This window comes from Colias eurytheme, chromosome 9 (assembly GCF_061535395.1).
Source record: "Colias eurytheme isolate Ceu_HAF_F1 chromosome 9, ilColEury1 Martin Lab GWU primary, whole genome shotgun sequence".
In the NCBI taxonomy this organism is placed as follows: domain Eukaryota; kingdom Metazoa; phylum Arthropoda; class Insecta; order Lepidoptera; family Pieridae; genus Colias; species Colias eurytheme.
The window spans coordinates 11280848-11299481 of NC_142988.1; the positions used below are offsets into that span (position 1 = coordinate 11280848).

At 32.6% G+C, this 18634-nt stretch overlaps 2 protein-coding genes and 1 long non-coding RNA gene across 4 annotated transcripts in view; all 3 read right to left on the reverse strand.

The window, feature by feature from the left end:
* Hml (hemolectin) overlaps window positions 1-7084 on the reverse strand; it is a 50918-nt gene extending 43834 nt beyond the window's left edge. The window contains exons 1-7 of the mRNA XM_090105929.1: window positions 6893-7084; window positions 5530-5856; window positions 4176-4222; window positions 1720-1879; window positions 1195-1418; window positions 468-653; window positions 98-138 (exon numbers count right to left, since the gene is read on the reverse strand). Coding sequence (XP_089962055.1) covers window positions 98-138; window positions 468-653; window positions 1195-1418; window positions 1720-1879; window positions 4176-4222; window positions 5530-5856; window positions 6893-6981 — 1074 coding nt within the window. The 5' untranslated portion in view covers window positions 6982-7084. The remainder of the gene's footprint in view (window positions 1-97; window positions 139-467; window positions 654-1194; window positions 1419-1719; window positions 1880-4175; window positions 4223-5529; window positions 5857-6892) is intronic.
* Window positions 7085-10694: 3610 nt separating this feature from the next.
* LOC149906137 (uncharacterized) lies at window positions 10695-11620 on the reverse strand. The gene is made up of 2 exons (XR_016457087.1): window positions 11330-11620; window positions 10695-10906 (listed from the first exon to the last, which is right to left on the reverse strand). It is a non-coding gene; the product is annotated as an uncharacterized LOC149906137 (long non-coding RNA).
* A 525-nt stretch (window positions 11621-12145) lies between these two features.
* On the reverse strand, window positions 12146-16572 carry LOC149906138 (tumor protein p63-regulated gene 1-like protein). Of its 2 annotated transcripts, XM_090105709.1 has the most exons (6): window positions 16258-16572; window positions 15476-15689; window positions 14956-15132; window positions 14410-14538; window positions 12970-13103; window positions 12146-12612 (listed from the first exon to the last, which is right to left on the reverse strand). In XM_090105709.1, the coding sequence occupies exons 1-6, from the start codon at window positions 16457-16459 to the stop codon at window positions 12410-12412; spliced, it is 1059 nt and encodes a 352-aa protein (XP_089961835.1). In that variant the 5' UTR covers window positions 16460-16572; the 3' UTR covers window positions 12146-12409. The 2 variants fall into 2 exon arrangements, with proteins under 2 accessions (XP_089961835.1, XP_089961836.1); XM_090105710.1 differs by lacking the exon at window positions 14410-14538 and having other exon boundaries at window positions 16258-16570.
* Between the last annotated feature and the right edge of the window lie 2062 nt (window positions 16573-18634).

Genomic DNA, 18634 nt, shown 5'->3' on the forward strand with positions numbered 1-18634 from the left:
GGAATGGACATTTAAATACAAATGCATTTACTTGCGGATCTACAAGAAGGAAATTTATTTTTTATTATTTGAAAATTTGAAGAAAAATAAAACTTACATTCGGATGATAGTTGCTGGGAGTAACAATGACAATTTCCTCTGTAAAAGAAAAATATGATTGAATAAGAATTTGTACCAAAATAAAAATGAAATGTTTGCATATTTTATAATCATATAATATTTGGCTTTGGTAAACGAAACACCTTATTTGTTTGACCACCTATGAGGGTAGTCATAAAAATTGTAAAACAATTATTTGCAGGTTACCCCTAACCAAAATAATTACGCATGGCAACACTACTTTGCGTTCTTTTAAAATAAATAAAATGACGGTAGTGACAGAATTACACTCAAATAAAAAAGAGGGTAGTCATAAATAATTACCAAAATCATCTCTTTTTTCTACATTAGGATCGAAGAATACTCACCAAGTTCACAATGCGGTAGCTCCGGTTCATACACGCCCGTAGCAAAGTGACACGTGTACTCTTTGGCTAGTGGAGTGCGCGGTACTGTGCCCGCGGGACACCACGCGCGGCACGTCTGCGTGTCCGCGTTCATCACGCACTCGTACGCGATCATATGCGCCTTGCTGATGGCGCACTTGCTCACCGCTGGGTGGGAAATGTTTGTTTGTATTACACTGGTCAACAATGATTTTGTTGCCCTTGATGTGAAAGTGGTTTCGAATAATTTAAGTTTTATAAAACAGCACGCGCGGCAGGTCTGCGTGTCCGCACTCATCACGCACTCGTACGCGATCATGTGTGCCTTGCTGATCGCGCACTTGCTCACAGCTGGGGAGGTAAGCTCATGTATTCGCACTTTTGGTAGTGTTTTTATATTAATAGTGTAGTTATGTTAGTAATGAGTGTGTGATTTTATAGAAATCACTCTTTAGCGAGTGGTGTGCGAGGTACAGTGCCCGAGAGACACCAGACGCACTTGCTCACGCCAGGGGAACGTATAAGCTCATGTATGACCTCATTCGAGTTTTTGTATCGATGATGGAAGTTTCGTGACAAATGTGTGTGTAACTTTGTAGAAATTAATTGTATGTTTGTTTGGGTTATTTGTAGAAACCACTTTAACTGTCTTCAACTTAAATTTTATTATGATTGTATTATATGAAGTAGAAAAACAAAATTTCCTCACGATATTGGCACTGCGGTCCCCTCCACGCCTCCGTACAGAAGCAGTTGTTGAAGCCGATACATCTACCCCCGTTGCCACAGGGCGGGCTACACTCCGGTTCACAGTCGGGAATCGAAGTGAGGTCCGCGCGGGTTGGCTCCCAGTGGCCGTTCACACAGCGCATGTTGGCCACATTTGTGCCATCTAGGAACTTGTGGTGCGCCAGGCATTGGATCGTGCATAGTCTGCAAGTTTGAGATAGTGTTTAGAAAAACTTTTGACGTTAAATGAGGATTGTTTTTTAATCAAGTGGCTTAAGGCTTCATATTGTAGATAGAACCGAAAGATTTATTACAATAGATGAAGGACTGGATATGATAACATAATTGCTTTAAAAGTTATCCCACACTACAAAAAGGGCAGCTCACTTTTCAATTTTTCAAGCGGTGTCAGTAGAAGGCAGTCATTGAACGAACCCATCTAACGTAAAAATGAAGTCTATTTCATAATTTTTTAGTTCCATCAATTCGAATAAAATTCACTTACTCCGCAGAACATTCCCGCACTGAGTTCTTGGGTATCGGTGGAAAGACCAGGCAGGGTTTCTTCTCAAATTCACAGTACTTGCCGGTAAAGTTGGGTGGACATTCACAAGTGTTCGTGTAGATGCATATCCCATTGTTTTGGCACTCTACTTCACATTGACCTACAAGGATTGAAAAGGATACTTTGTAGAGAGTTCTAAGACCATTTAAAGGATAGAATTAATTATGTATTCCATCAATAATTAAATTTAATTTGTTGTCCTCTTAACGAGATATGAAATTGAATATTTATTTCAAGATCGGATGTATCTATGCGTACATTAATTTATTCATTCCTACTATGTATCATAATTTTTATATATTTAATTGGATTTATATAAAAAGAAATAATAAACAGACGCTTTGAATAGAAAACCTTCCGTTTTATAAACGGTAAAAAATTTCATCATATCGTAAGTATCAGACAGACCTGTGAGACAGACTGTATGTCACCTGAACAGGTAACATCTTGGCATTGTATCATTTTAATATAGTCCAAGCAACCAATAATTTAATCTGCCGTTCAATTTTTATCCTAGCCTCTTTATTAACTGGCGCCCGCGCCGTATCTAACATCCTTTCAGCAGTAACGGATTTACTGATACTAATTATAATAGTTCGATCACGAATATTATGTTATCTGTGGTTCAGTGATCCTTAACCCAAATGCACATTGCAAATATGCATTTTATCAATGACATTGAAGCTTATATAGGACGTATGGATAGTAATAATAGCAACAAATGCTTGATAGACCCGCCAACATCCGGCGGGATATATCCCACGCGCTTTGATTGTGAAAACTAATTTTATTTAGGTTTTTATTTATATTTGCACTAAATAAAGAAGGTCGTTCCGCTGTAGCTATGAGCCGCGTTGCGGTCGATTAGGGCATTCGTACCTACTTTTTTATTACAATGTCATTTTAATGAGCGTTAGGTACATAATATAATTAGTTATATACTTTTATGAAAACGTATTTTCATAAAACGTGGTAAATGCTCATCTATACCTTACCTTTTTGTTTTATATATGATTATGTTTCAAATTAAACGTTATCATAAGGTTCTTTACACATTGTGTCTCTATATACATTGTTATCTCTCACTTTACGCGTTTATTTTTCTTCTGGACTAGAGTTATCTATCTATACCTGTTCAATTTATCTGTTTATGAAAATTAATCTTAATCTACACAGCGGTTCATGTGTTACTTTTTTTTAATAACATTACGAATTAAGAACTTTACTTAAAATGCTTTAAAACGATTCATTACTACCTCTTTACTACCTGTCCATAAAAATACCTAATTTTCCGAATAAGTATACTCATACCCAAGTACGAAAATAACGTATTTAAACACTAACTTTACTGTATTTGTTATCGTGAATATGATTCACACAGGAAGAATAAAATTACATGAGTAGATTCAGTGTTTTCGGATTTTAAACAGATTTGTTTTATCGTCCTGTAACAATAACTTCCATTTATATGAAAAAAAAAATCGCACTGGAATGTAGAAATCTATACTAATATTATAAAGCTGAAGAGTATGTTTGTTTGAATGCGTTAATCTTAGGAACCAATTCTTAGATAGCCCATTTATCGAGGAAGGCTTTAAGGGGAGGCTCCCTAAATTTTATGTGAATTTGCATTAATATTCTGAAACAAGCACACATACAATCAAAATGGAACTTTAGTATATGATTTATTGGGTCTTTTTCTTTCGATGTACAAGACAGTTACGTAATTGTAACATTTTCGCTCGATTCATTTTTTATTCAAAAATTATGCCTTAAGGATTATTACATTTTTTAAAGATTTACTTGGACTTTATGTCTAAAATAAATGTTAACAGTAAGAAAATAAAATTTACTATCGAATCCCAAGATATTTTTTCTCTAGATCAATTATTACTTTAGTTATAAACGAAATTAGAATTGAGACTTACTTTTCGAGCTCGAACGCGATCAAAGAGCGGACGCGATATTCAACTTTATTACGGCTGTGTTAGCGTCTAGTACCGTAACCGGCCTCTCAGTGCCAGAAATTATGTTAGGGAGCCTCCTCTTAAGCTATATAATATCATTACGCTAAGACCAACAGGTGCGAAGCCACGCGGGTGAAACCGCGAAGCGCAGCTAGTTTATTATAAAAAGTGAAGTCCCATGTCCCCTAGTGGGGTAAGGGGCAAATGCAATATACATCTATTTCACTGATCGATTTTCTTTAGGGACAGGTGATCAACCTTCTGTGTTCTACTAGACCGAGACATTATTTTTCCTCTTGATCGCCTCCTTGGTATAGTGGTTGACGTGTGAACGTAGCTCCGAGGGGTCCTGGGTTCGATTCCGGTGGAGAAATTTATTATAATGCCTGTAAAATAAATTATTTAGGGTAAAGGTATATAATTACTTACTCTTGTATGGCTCATTGACATGGTTGACAAACTGGCTGTATCCTGGTCTGAAAATAAAATAAATCAATTAATAAAACATTATAATTTTATGTGTGTTGTATGGTGATTTATTTTAACTGCCAATTTTATACGACGACGATCGAAGCCGTAGGCGGCATAAACTAAAAAACTACTTTAATTATTTTACCAGCAGAAGTCTACATCATTTTTTTACCATTCGTAATTTTTAATATTTTTTACCGGGTAAAACTCAGTACCTACTATCTGAAAGAGCTTTTGCTAACGTTTCCGTTCCGTTCCGTTCCAGCCTTTTAAGACTTCCACTGCAGGACATAGGCCTCCCCCAAAGATTTCTATAACGACCGAACATGCTAACGTTTACGTCTCGGAAAAGCTCTTTTTCCGTATCAAAAAGTCCAATTATTTTTTAGTATTGACATTCGTTACGCGAATTTATTTTGTTGATAATTCAATTAATGTTTAAAATAGGCACCTACTATAAGTGGTTGTTTGACAATTAATATAAAAATGCATAATATAAAAAAATCTACTCAAATAATACCATAGATTATTTTACTTAACACTTTTTGTGTTTCATAATCACTATATTCTACTGTATGATAATTTACACTAATATTATAAAGAGGAAAACTTTGTTTGTGTGTTTGATTGTAATGAATAGGCTCATAAACTACTGGGCCGATTTTGATGAAATTTGGCACAGATAATCTTTAGACCCTGAGAAAGAACATAAGCTACATTTTATTGCGAAATATGTACCACGGGCGAAGTCGAGGCGGACCGCCAGTGAACTATAAAATCTATATGTGTTTAAAAAAATCATCCTTCGATAAGCCGTTATCATCCACCTTCACCAACATCCACGTCTTTCGTATAACTATGTCACCGTAACATTGTAAACACCGTTCATTCAATATGTTACGGAATACGGATCACAACATTTCGACAGAAAATTTCGTAAGTTAGATTATTATCTAACGGTTTTTACAATCTTACGGTGACATGTAAATTTAAATTAATAATGCAGGTAGTTTTAATTAAGTTTTAGGTATGTTCATAGACATCCAGGTGACACAAAGTTAGCAAGCATGTATTTGACGTGTTTTTTTATTTTGTGGCAGTGTTAAATTAAACTATACAACGAAATTAAAGATATTTTAATGGAATTGTACTCAAACAAAATTGCCACCCTTCGAAAAAATTGAATTGAATTGAATTGATATTTTAATGTGTTTCAACGCTTTGATCTCCTTACAGTATGCGTATAAATCGCGTTTAAAATCCGTTAAAATACAAAGATTTTTAAGATAGTAAATAAACATTAATCACTTACGGAGACGCCGCGGCCTGCCAAGTCCTCGTCTCGCTATACCCCGTCTTGGTACCAGCGTAAGGCTTGGTGCTTCTATACGCAGACATACCAGCGCGTGATGTCTTGGTACCGCCGTACCCAGTTTTGGTGCCGCCATACCCAGTTTTAGTGCCGCCATACCCAGTTTTGGTGCCGCCATATGTAGTCTTGGTGCCACCATATCCAGTTTTGGTGCCGCCATATCCAGTCTTAGTGCCTCCGTAGTTACGCGGCGAGTATCTTGTTTTTTCATACTCGTAGTTCCTTGCATTAGCCGGTAAGTACGCAGGGGCTTCCACGTCCGATTGCCTATAATATTATAAGGTTGAAGTTAAATCTTTACGAGTGTAGGAAGAAGGTTTCGAAGTAATAATTATCAATTTTTGGCAGTTTCCATAACTATTTAAAATTTCCGTAATTAGGTATCTACCTAACAATATTGCATACAATATTACCTATCCTGAGTCTATTTGTGTGTTAAAAATTCATTTCGTTTTAAATATTAAAAGCATGTGATACAGAATTAAATAGTTTTAAAGTTGAAATCACAGGTTGAAATACATTAGTCCGGGATACATCGCCCATTTTTGCAAGTGATTACTATCAAGCTAATTTTTCGTGAGTAGCTTTATTTTGATGAGATGCCCAATAATTTCATGTACAAAACTCTCGATTGTGGTAGCTACCAGAGGAAACAAGGATAAAATATTTTGATTTGATGGTTCTCAAATATTAATTACTAACTGAATGTTTTTTTTTGTTCAATCTCAAGATAATTATCTAAATTATTCGAAAAAATATTTGTCCTACAAAATCTATGGTTTGATCAAAGAGTCCCCCTTTCCAATGTGTATCGATAACGAAGTCATCATAAATGATTACTAACCAGCTGATTTTTTTATTTTCACTTATTTAATACTTATATAATTCAACAGACATATTGTCCTACAAATAGCGTAATAAATATTTGAGAACCGTCAAATCAAAAATTTTTATCCTTGTTACCTCTGTAAGCTACCACAATCGAGAGTTTCGTACATGAAATTATTGGGCATCTCATCAAAATAAAGCTACTCACGAAAAATTAGCTTGATAGTAATCACTTGCAAAAATGGGCGATGTATCCCGGACTACATCTCAGACATCTTTCATCATCATTTTTTATTTACTGGACACAAATTTGAATTGAGAAGACAATATTCGCGCCAATTTTTTTTTCTTCATAATTATTAGGTATACTAAACTTTCAGAGTGGTCAGTGGAGTTACATATTGCAAAATCTCACATTACGAAAATAAACTATATTTTTATTAATAAATATTTGTTATTAACGAAAATTACTTACGGATTTAGTTCAGGTTGTCGAATTCCATAGCCAGCATCATTTAGGTATATGCTGCCTAACAATATCAATCCATGTAATAATAAATTCATTTTCGAAAAAGCCTAGTTCTAGACCGAATTATCCATTTAAATGATTTTATATAAATAGATGAGAATAGACTTAACAGCTTGAGAATCTCAAGCTGTACTGATGCTGCTGCGCTAATAACGTGTCGAATTTCTCTTATCATTCGTTTCATAAATCAGGAAATTCACACAGCGGAATCCTGATAATATTTATCGTAAATGGGATTTAGCAGAATTATTATTAAAAAAAATTATGTAATTAAATTTTATAGAAAGGGCGGGAAAAATTATTTTTATTCTGTGACATTTCATGTTTTTTTTGGAATTATTAAAAAAAATCTAATTTTATTAACGATTACCAACAAGATTATAACAGCTGCTTAAATCAATAATGCCGCCAAAAAAATGTTTAAAAAAGCGTGCAGATGTGAAACAGGTAGTTATACCATACCCTTAGTTTAAATTATTTTTACTTCACAAAGCTGTATCCGACCTTAAAACATTTTTCATTTAACCATTTTCAGAAACGTGCTATTGAAAGTCGGCTAATGCAATTGAGTCTGAAGACCGATGATTATATCTATAAGAAAAAGCCCATACGTTTAGAAGATGCACAAAATTATAAACGAGAAATTAATGCCTTTAGGGAAACATGTCGTACCGATGTGCGTTCGATGCAGGTAAGTACCTAAATAAAGAATTTCAGCCCACTATCAAAATCTGAATAACTTATAAGATAATTAAAATAGGTAGCTTTTAAATATTTCTTTATTACTTTTTCAATCCAACTAAAATAATCCTCACGTTTGCTATTATTTATATGGAACTAGCTTTTCGCCCGCGGCTTCGCCCGCTTTGTCTAAAACATAATAAATTACTTATATACTAAAACCTTCCTCTTGAATCACTCTATTAATCGATCGAACGGATTTGGTGCGGTTTTTTTTTAATTAATCTATTAAAAAAAAACCGCATCAAAATCCGTTGCGAAGTTATAAAAGATTTAAGCATACATAGGGACATAGGGACAGAGAAAGCGACTTTGTTTTATACAATGTAGTGATTAGGTATATTTTTTATATTTCAGGTAATAGATAAGTTGGGACGTTTGTTGCAAAAAATTATTGAAGAACAAACTTCTACCACACCAATAAATAAAACAGCAGAAACATATTTTGACTCAAATATGATAATTCAAACAAGTCCTTCGGAAACGCAAAACAACTTAAAATCTCCTTTAGCTCCAAAAATAACATCAGATAATACCCTAACTTTTAATAACAATGAAAATATTATAAGCAATACTAACGATATTCAAGAAGAACAATTGAATAATATTGAGATTACAAAATTCTCAACTAATCTAAAAATGGTTAATCATTCTCAAACTGAAAACATTAATTTAACTGCTGCAGAAAATGATAAAATTAACGTTTCTGGTAAAACTGAGAATAATATGCACAATAATAATGGAAGCTCATCTATGATTCAAGAAATAAACAACCAACCGAAAGAAAATGTGACTAATAATATTAAAACTATGAATGATAAACAAAATACATATAAAACAGTGCCCGTTACAATTGCCCCTGAAGTTATTTTACATACAGATCATAATACCCAAACAGTAGATGATAACAATTCGTATACAGTCGAAAACAACAAAAGAAAGAAAAACAGCTCCAATAATATAAACTTATCGACTTGTAAAAAAATTACCACTACTAATATTAGTCCTAAAAAACCAAACGCATTGTATTGCAACAAAAAGACAAAACAAACAAAAACTGATTTATCATGGATAGATAATATAAAATACGTAAGAGAAGTCAACGTTGATGAATATGACCCCAAATTAAAAGATCTCTCTGAATCGTTTTGGAACAATTGCATATTTCCAAGTGATTGGGAGAACGAATTTATCGACTAAAATATGTTAAAGATTTATTGAAATAAAAAACCATTAAATAAGTTATACATAATTTATTTACCATGAAGACATAACGACAAAATTCAAAGCAACTTTAATGAAATAGAGAGAATATTAATTTTAAATCAACATTAGGCCTGATTAGGCTTACGCTTATTTACTAATTAAACTTGATCCTCATAGACTAAAATATTTTCAAAATTCATTACACATTCTTTTATATTTTATGGTTGTTAAAACTTTGAAATAACTTGAATTAAGACTTGAGAATATTTAAGAATATCATCCAAAGATACAATAAAGACAATTTATAATGCTAAAAACGTTTTTATTTTCAAAAATTTCAAATGTAACTTTCCCAAAAGTTGCAAAGTTGTTTCATTCATCGGTTAAGTTTATTATATTTTAAAATAGCACATAAATAATCTAAAATAACACAAACATTTATTATCACTTGGGTTTTCACAATTGATTGCATTTCTTGGAATAAATTACAAAAGGAAATAACCATGATTATGAATTTACAGAACTTTATCTAGTAGTTTATTGTTTTGTTATTGCTACAAATTGCTATTTGCTATTCTTAATTTTCGATAATACGAGAAAATTTTAGCACGAAATTTTTATAATATGATTAATAACAATATTTTTTATAATACGTATATGAAAGCTAATTTATATGATACAACATTAATGTGAAAAATTCTTATAAATATATCTAGCAACACTATATTATATTCATTCATATGTACTATAACATTATTATCACGTAATTAAACTATATTTAACAACGATATATTAATATGTATAATGCAAAATATTGTAAAATGTACTTTCAAATAAATTTTTTACTTAACAACAAATATGCACTAAATTACACAACTCAATTACATAATAATACAATATAATATATTTTTTTAAATGTGTAATAAATTTGTACTATTCAACAGGCAAATAATTAAAAATATTATTATTTTGTAATATTTTTGTGATTAAATCAGAAATTATAAAATAATCGAGTTGCTAAAGTAATCAAAATATAACTTTAAAAGATAATATTTATAATAATTTAATGAGACTGTAATAGGATATTAATAAAATTACAATAATTTTTTATCGTTATAAATTATGCAAATGAGATATTAAATACATTCACTACACAAACATTTCTTGCAAAAAAACGACAAATAATTTAATCACAAAGCCCAATATCACAGATTATAAATACAAGAACAAATCAAATAAATAAATAAATCTTTTCAAATACTCGGCAAATAACATTTGAGCATATTTCCTACCATCTTTTTAATAATAATAAATAAAAATCTATCTGATATACATTCAACAAATTTTCTAATAAAAATATATAAGGTCAGGTGGGGTAAGAGGAACATATTTCATTTTCAGTAAAATATTTTGACTGCTAGGAACAACATTTATAGCTTTTTAAGATGTTTGAAACACACAAAACTTACCTTTATGTATTAGCTTCCCGTAGGCTAAATGTCATTACTCTAATAACAGTTCTTACGAAGATATTGACATTAATGTCAAGATTGAGTAATCGTTCCTCTTCCCCCTTACATGGGGTAAGAGGGACAGTCATTGTATTTCCTAATATTGGAGTTTGAATTAAAATATTCGTTGCTAAATGTTCGTTAATTTGTAGGTAGAATGTCTTTGATCAATATTAGATCTTAATATAGATGAAATAAGGTATAATTTGGAATAAAAAACAAGAATACATCAATTCGGGGTAAGAGGGACATACAGGTTCGATCAGGGGTGGCAAACTAAAAAGAAGTCGACAAGTTATACTGCTATTTTTATTTAATCATATAAACTATGTGATATGAGATCAACATTGCGATTCAGTCTTTAACCCTTAATCGGCCATGACTTCAAACAAGCATTGTTTGCATTTTCACTGCATTGACAGCCTCATTTAATTTATCATTATCATAACTGCTTCTATTAGATTTTCTTATATATTTTCGCGGCATGTTTTATCTTATATTCCTGCAACAGTCAAATAACAAGAAGTCAATACTTATTACAATTATAGAGAAAGAGACGTATACAAATCGCATGAAATTTTATTTATCTATATATAGGTATAATATAATAAAAAAAATATTTAATTTTTTATTTGTTTGTGATAATAATAATATGGTTTCAAAAACTAAAAGACCGATTAAAAAAATTTTTTTGTTATAATAGCCCCTAGACAACACTGGCTATAAATTATAAATTATACTAAAAAATTAATCAAAATGTTGGTCACCCCTGACACGGGGGAAGAGAAACGTATGTTCCTCTTTCACCGTCAATAGTGAGCCTCTTACCCCAGCTATTGTTTTTGGAGGCAAGGATTTTCAAGCGAAATAAATTCACATAATTAGTTGTTTCTCAACTAAAATGATTAATAAAAGAAATACTTACAGTTTTTTCCGTGTATCACTGTATTTAAAATATTTCTAGCACTATTTTAACAACAAAATATGGGTTCGCAAAAAAACGCGCCAACTTGGTGTAAGTCAAATTCGCAACTGTCACATTTGTTTACATTTTTTGTAACGTCTGTGCTACGTAGCGACATCTACTCAAAACCGCTCAAACTAATTCGCCTTCACTGTTTTACCGACGGAAAGTACATAGTCATAAACGTTTCGGTTTACTAGTTATGGTCTTTAGGCCCTCTTCCCCCAGTGACCCTCTTACCCCACCTGACCTTATTATAATCTCATTAGAAAGACATACAAACACAATACGCAATCAATTAACTTGGAATATAAACTATTTTATACCTTAAATGCGAAATACTGAGAAAAATATGTAACACACATGACCAATTATTTATAACTATTAACGATTGTAAAAAAAACCACATACACTGCAAGTACATGATAAAATTATTCTGATACATCCCATTGGACTAACAGCTAGATTTTTGTAATCTTCATTCCCAATTCCTCAAACAAAAATTTTACTACTGATTTTTTTTTTTGTACTGAGGTTCAATTTTATCACTTCCTCTGTTTAATACTAAAGAAAACGACCAAACGGGAGTCTTTTAAGATCCCTTATGGTTCAATGAATGCTTTGCATGGCTATTTACGGCCTCCATACTCATAATTCTAATTATAATTCTCAATGTAGTATGTACCCACCTCAAGCATGTTTTTTGTACATAGCATATAGACATAATGATAATTGATCTTTTCCATCGCGTATTCATTTAACCAAATTGCGACTTCATGCAAAAATTTTGTAGGAATCTGAACAAAACCTCATATAAATGCAAAAAATGACAAACATTCGATGTCTACATCTACCAATAGCGTAACTATACTGCTAATGGTCAACAACAAATTCACGCCTTTCAATTTCCTCCTAATCGAAGGTCTTTTCATCTTGGTCTCCAGACCACTCCATTACAGCCCGCAACACAATAAAATATTAAATAATCTCAATGATAGCAATTAACACCTACTGCCAACTACCCTCAAAACTATCAAAAACCTAAAAGCTGAACTTCCCTCGCACTTTGAAGAAGCCCATGCTGGCTTTATTATGAAGCAATGATGTTATTCCAAGATAACTTTGAATCACGATTGGCGAATGGTGGATACAGCATGAACTTGACGGCATGCTTTCTATTGCCCGCTGTATCTTCTGGGCGAAGGTCTCCATGTCGTAAGTAGATCTTTCTTCTATGCCTCCATCTGTTATAGTAAGAAAAAAGTTTTATAAACCCACTAATATATTGTTGTGAATCAAATTATCTATTAAAAAACAATATACACTACTGTAAAACTACCTATTAGATCGACACTACATAAATTATTCAATTTAGAGGATAATTAATATAATTCATAATAGACAAAAATTGTTACGATATTACCTGGCTTAAAGAGGGCTTAAATACTTACATACCTATAATATATTCACTTAAATCTTGAGATATCTAAAAGCAACATCAACCGCGTGGTTGCTCAATAAAATGCTCAATATTATTTAATACTACTAGTATAAGTAGTAGTATGTACATTATACATACAATTAATCACTTAATTCATTACCTTTATGCCAATAAATAGGGTGAGAAGCAAAAGTGATGAACGGCACATCTTGGCTGAAAGGGTTCCACACAGTCTTCAGAGGCAGTGGCTCCCCCTTATTCCACATCATACGGACACCGCGGAGGTTACGCTCTCTAAAAATAGTAAATTTACTTATGATTAACATTTTAATAGCAGACAATTCACCGTATATTTTCGATTTTACGATTAATACTTGTGAAATTTTAGAAAATTTCGTTATTTCGTCTTTAAACCAAATAATGTTATTTTTCGAGCTTTGTAAATATTCTTCTAATTTTTTACCAATAATATAAAAAAAATAGTATAAATTATTTTAAGTAGGCATTTCTACATGCATTCTTCTTCCTAGAATATCATTTATTTCTTTTTTTCTTAGTAAATGTTTGACTATTTGTTCGACTTTACGAGAGCTCTAAGTAATAATCTATAACTGTTCTAATTTAAGATATGAATGGCCTAACCTAAGTTCTAATTCAAGATATGAATGGTACACTGCTCGAACAGTTATACATACATAGTAGTACATAAGTCTTCACTTTTTTGCAATAATTTAACCTTGTTATTTATCGAAAAACAACCATTATTTGCACATCACAATAAGTTGTTTTATCACATAATAAGATAGCTATGTTAATTTAATGATATATAAATACATTACCCTTATCCATAATTATTTATTAATGAAATTACAAACTTGTTTTCAAAAAATACAACTCATAAATAAAATGATAAAAAATAATAACTTATAAATTAAAAGAGAGAAAAAGTTTAAAGATTGAGAAATAGAAAGCAGTCACAAAAAGCGCTCTAAATAGCTCTTTATAGTAATACTGTATGACAATGATATTAAATAATCACTTCTAAATAGAGTTAACATAGCATCTACTCGCATGAAAGATGTGAGTGAAGAAAACATTCAAGCGTTACAATCAAAGATAAAATTACACTGTCTCCCTTTATCCTTACAATTTTACAATAAGTTAGAGCAAGACAGACTGTTTTATCTTTAACCACAAGAGGGAATAAGCTTGTTACCTAAGGAGAGGAGACTGGAGTACTATTAAGGATAAACAATTGTTCATAAGTTAGATTCATAATTTCTGCCCATGTAATTTTGCTTTCAATTCTTCAGATAAAATTAACTCAAACATTTATTTATTCAATTGGACTTCTCTTCTAGAAGCACTGTTGAATCGTCATTACATATTTTTAACATTTGCCACCGATTCGGAAAGCAGTATCTATGAAGAAGAACTGGCAAGAAACTATATGATATAGATATTTTAGAATTGCCATTATGCATTAAAAGTCGGACAAATTGGGCAGATCCATGAATCTTTCATACCTACAATATTTTCAGAAATAATCATCCAATCTCATCTAAACAACATAAACAGCGTCTACAGCAACTCAAAGTACCTAGGTTCAAAGTATTTGGGATCGAACGGTTTAGCGCTGTCGTCGGTGGCGGCGGGTCTGCGGCAGAGACGGTCTATCACGCAGTCTTTGACCACTGTCGTCACGCCCGTCGCGAAACCGTTTAGACGACTATAACATGTTAGTTAGTTATTGACGATATACCCTATTTATGTGATTTAATGACAATAAGTGGTCTTCTTAAATCTACCATTTGAGTATAGTTAAGTTATAGTTCTTTTAACTCAAAATTACATAATGTGCTGCAAGGCAATAATAGTTATAGAACAACAATTAAGAGGCTTTTCATATACATAATAATTATGTTAACATTTACATAATATGTTATATTTAATTTATTCTTCTTTCACAGGCTCAGAATCTCTGCCTAGCGGAAACGTTTCAAGTATTCTTTACTACTTCATCAATTTATAATTCACTTACATTGCACTGCCTATTCCTCATAAGACAGTTAAAATAATAAATAGGATTAACAAAATAAACACCAATCTATGAAACATAATAATCACCACATTAAAAATAACTTACGGTACTAAAGATGACGGTGGATACACTAATTCACCAATAACAACTGTGTCCAAATCATCGAGGTATGTCTTTCGGAAGTCCAGTTGCTTCATTGCAATGAAATCATACTTTATTGTCATCACCAACCTGGATGTTAATAGCACAATCCTTTCCTTTTCATTGTCCCATAGTGTGATTCTGTAAAAACATGATGCTGTACTTAACTGAACACTTGAGGAGAAATGATTCCAAATCAGTACATTGAATATTTGTGTTTAAAAGCCCTTACAATACACAAATTATATACTCAAACTAAAAGGAAGTTACAGCTTGAGTAGAATGTGGAACATGGAAAGTGGTCTTCTAACTCAAGTTCTTAAACTTGAGTTGTTGAGTTGAAGATGACAATATGCACAACTAAAGAGAAAATTAACAAGAAAACAAAGAAGGCAAGAATCAATCAAATTACGACTTGTAAAGATATTTAAGAATATTAAAGTGTCTTACAAGATAGCTATTACTGATAACATAATAATCTTACTCAGTCAACAGCCAAGAACCCAAATACTCCCCGTCTTCAGGGAACAAAAGCCCAGTAATGCATTCCTGTATAGCATTCTCGACAACACCCCTTCGGAATGTAAAGAAGTCCTTAATATTGTCCTTGTCGAAAGGAACATCATATCTTGGGTACACTGTGTGAGGTTGTGGAGCTGCATTCTCATTATTTGAAGTGCTCTGATCTTGTCTTGCATCTAAAAATGAATAATAAGCTATATAGAATTTTTTGCAGCTTTTTACCATTTTTCAACCACTACTACTTTGGTATTGTCAAAATGTACACATTATTTTGATGATAGCAAATCAGTAATAATGAAACTGAAAAAATGAATGACTAATGAAATAATATCTGCAAACTTGGTTTACATCCAGTTCTTGTAATAGATCCATAATGGGCAATAGCCCTGCCCAGTATATTGATGGTATTAATGAATTATTAATGTTAAATCTAATTAGTTTTAAGTAGTAGCTAAAAGAGCAGACTATGTTTGTCCTTGCACCTAAGTATATACATTTGCACGCAGAGTGAATTCATTACAATAATGACTATTATACATATTTTATTTAACTTTTCAATAGATAGATTATGATAAGAAATTGTATTTATAATGCCAATTTTCCTTTCAGCAACAAAACAATGGTCAAGTTCAAAGAATAAATGAAAATAAATGGAATTTTCCAATACATAATGGTGGTTAATCTGCATTACCTTATTATTCGTGTTTTAGTATGTTGTTATTATCTTATCCTAAGAACAATTACCTGCAAACGACGATGCCGACGAAGATAGAGAATCAGCACCAGATAACACAGATGGATTTGCGTTTGATGGAGTTTTTACTTTATTTTGACTTTGCGTCACACCTCTGCCTCTATTCTCCGCATTTTCTGCACCACTATTTTCAGTAGATAGTTCCAGCGTACCCCCACGAAATTCCACATCATCTTCCAAAAGATCTCCCATGTTTATCTAGAAATCGCAACAATATAATTCGCCACAAACAAAAAATATCTCAAAGATTACACACAATCGACCGGTTGATTTATGCTAATCCAATCAAAGATTCAATTTCCAAATATCCATGAAATCTGAAAGCTGATTGGCCGCAAAATGCGCACAGCGAATGTCAAGTTGTCATAATGACATTGACATTGACATTGTAAATTGTAATAGACAGCAGAAGATATAAAGCCAATCACCCACAACATCAAAGGAGAAGGGAAACTACAAGCCGAGCGCTCGAAACGATTTAATTGATCAATTGATTGAATTAGAAGCTCTAGGTACAATGAAAGGTGAATCATTCGAAATTAAAAATGCAGATGGATCACCTGTTGAAATAGAGCTTGATATGGACGTAGAGGTATTTGCAGCACAAAGGGCATTGAAACTTTCTGGCATATCAACCCGCCGCGATTTTGATTTTTTTTTCAAAATCGCGGCGCACAATTAAAGTTGTAGTAAGTAATGAAAAATGTAATGAATACCTTCTTTCTTCCTGTAATAATAATAATCTACCTGGGAGTGATTATTTAGAGATAATATTATTATGCATATAGACACGTAATAAGTCTATTTTTAGTGTTTGTCGTTGTACTCATAAGTGAATATTTACCTCCAAATATCTCGGTAATGTGACGCTTTAGGGTACTATGATATTTTTTGTTCGTCTATGTGTCCTCTATCCATTACATACCACTTTAATCGTGCGCCGCGATTTTGAAAAAAAATCAAAATCGCGGCGGGTCGATATGCCAGCGTCCATACAAAAAGTTTCAAACCCCTTTATATCTTTTTCGCAGAAGGATATTCTACCTCAGAACAGCAAAGTCAATAACGTTACATTATCTAGCGTTTAACCCTCAGATTCAAAAAATGTGTGCGTGTACTAGAGTACACACGTAAGAAGTGAAACTTCTTTATGTCCTTATTTTTCAAAAAATAATTAACTATATACAATATTAAAGAAATACGTTAGTCACACGCTCGTCGCTACCTACTTAAATATTTACACCGGCCGCTGCTGCAACTCGCTCGCTTCGCTCGCTCGGCTCGTGCGGTAGTTCAAAAGTTAACCTAAGATGCTCGTCGCTTCGCTCCTCGCTACCTATTTACATATTTACACCGGCTGTTGCTGCAACTCGCTCGCTTCGCTCGCTCGGCTCGTGCGGTAGTTCAAAAGTTAACCTAAGATGCTCGTCGCTTCGCTCCTCGCTATCTATTTGAATATTTACGCCAGCCACTGCCGCGACTCGCTCGCTTCGCTCGCTTGGCTCGTTCGGTAGTTCAAAAGTTAACCTAAGATGCTCGTCGCTTCGCTCCTCGCTACCTATTTAAATATTTACACCGGCCGCTGCTGCAACTCGCTCGCTTCGCTCGCTCGGCTCGTGCGGTAGTTCAAAAGTTAACCTAAGATGCTCGTCGCTTCGCTCCTCGCTACCTATTTGAATATTTACGCCGGCCACTGCCGTTTTCAGCTTATAAAGGATTTCGACTTAGGCGGATTTTGATTGGACAGAGAGTTTGATGTTTATTCTTATAAATTTTGAATTCATAAAATTATAATTGAACACCTGACACCAATCAAGCAAACACGTGTTTACGTGAGTCATAGATTTATTATCGTATACTCCTAAAATGTTTTCTAAGAAACAATTACATTGTCGGCACGTTCTTAAAGTCGGTAACTTATTTTTGTTCGAACAATAGAGGTAATAAATTCCTAATGATCAAGTTGTAAAGGTTGTAAAATTAAAAATATTCTATATTAAAACGTATATAATATAATATGTGCGTCATTAATTCCTGACTGTTTCGAAATTTGGTGGAAAATAAAACAATTGAGTGAAGATCTATAGGCATATTATGTATGTATTTATACAAGATATGTATATATATTTAGACAGGGAACTTCTCAACGTGTTATCTATAAAATTATACTTTTACTCAATTGTTTAATTTTATTTACACACTGTTTTATTTTGCACCAAATCTCGAAACAGTCAGAAATTAATGACGCACATAGTACATAATATGTATATACATATTAAGACAGAGATGAAAAATAAATAACATGATCACGCCCACGTGTTGGTGTTTTAAAAAATTCAATCAAAAACTGAGAATAACTGTAAATAT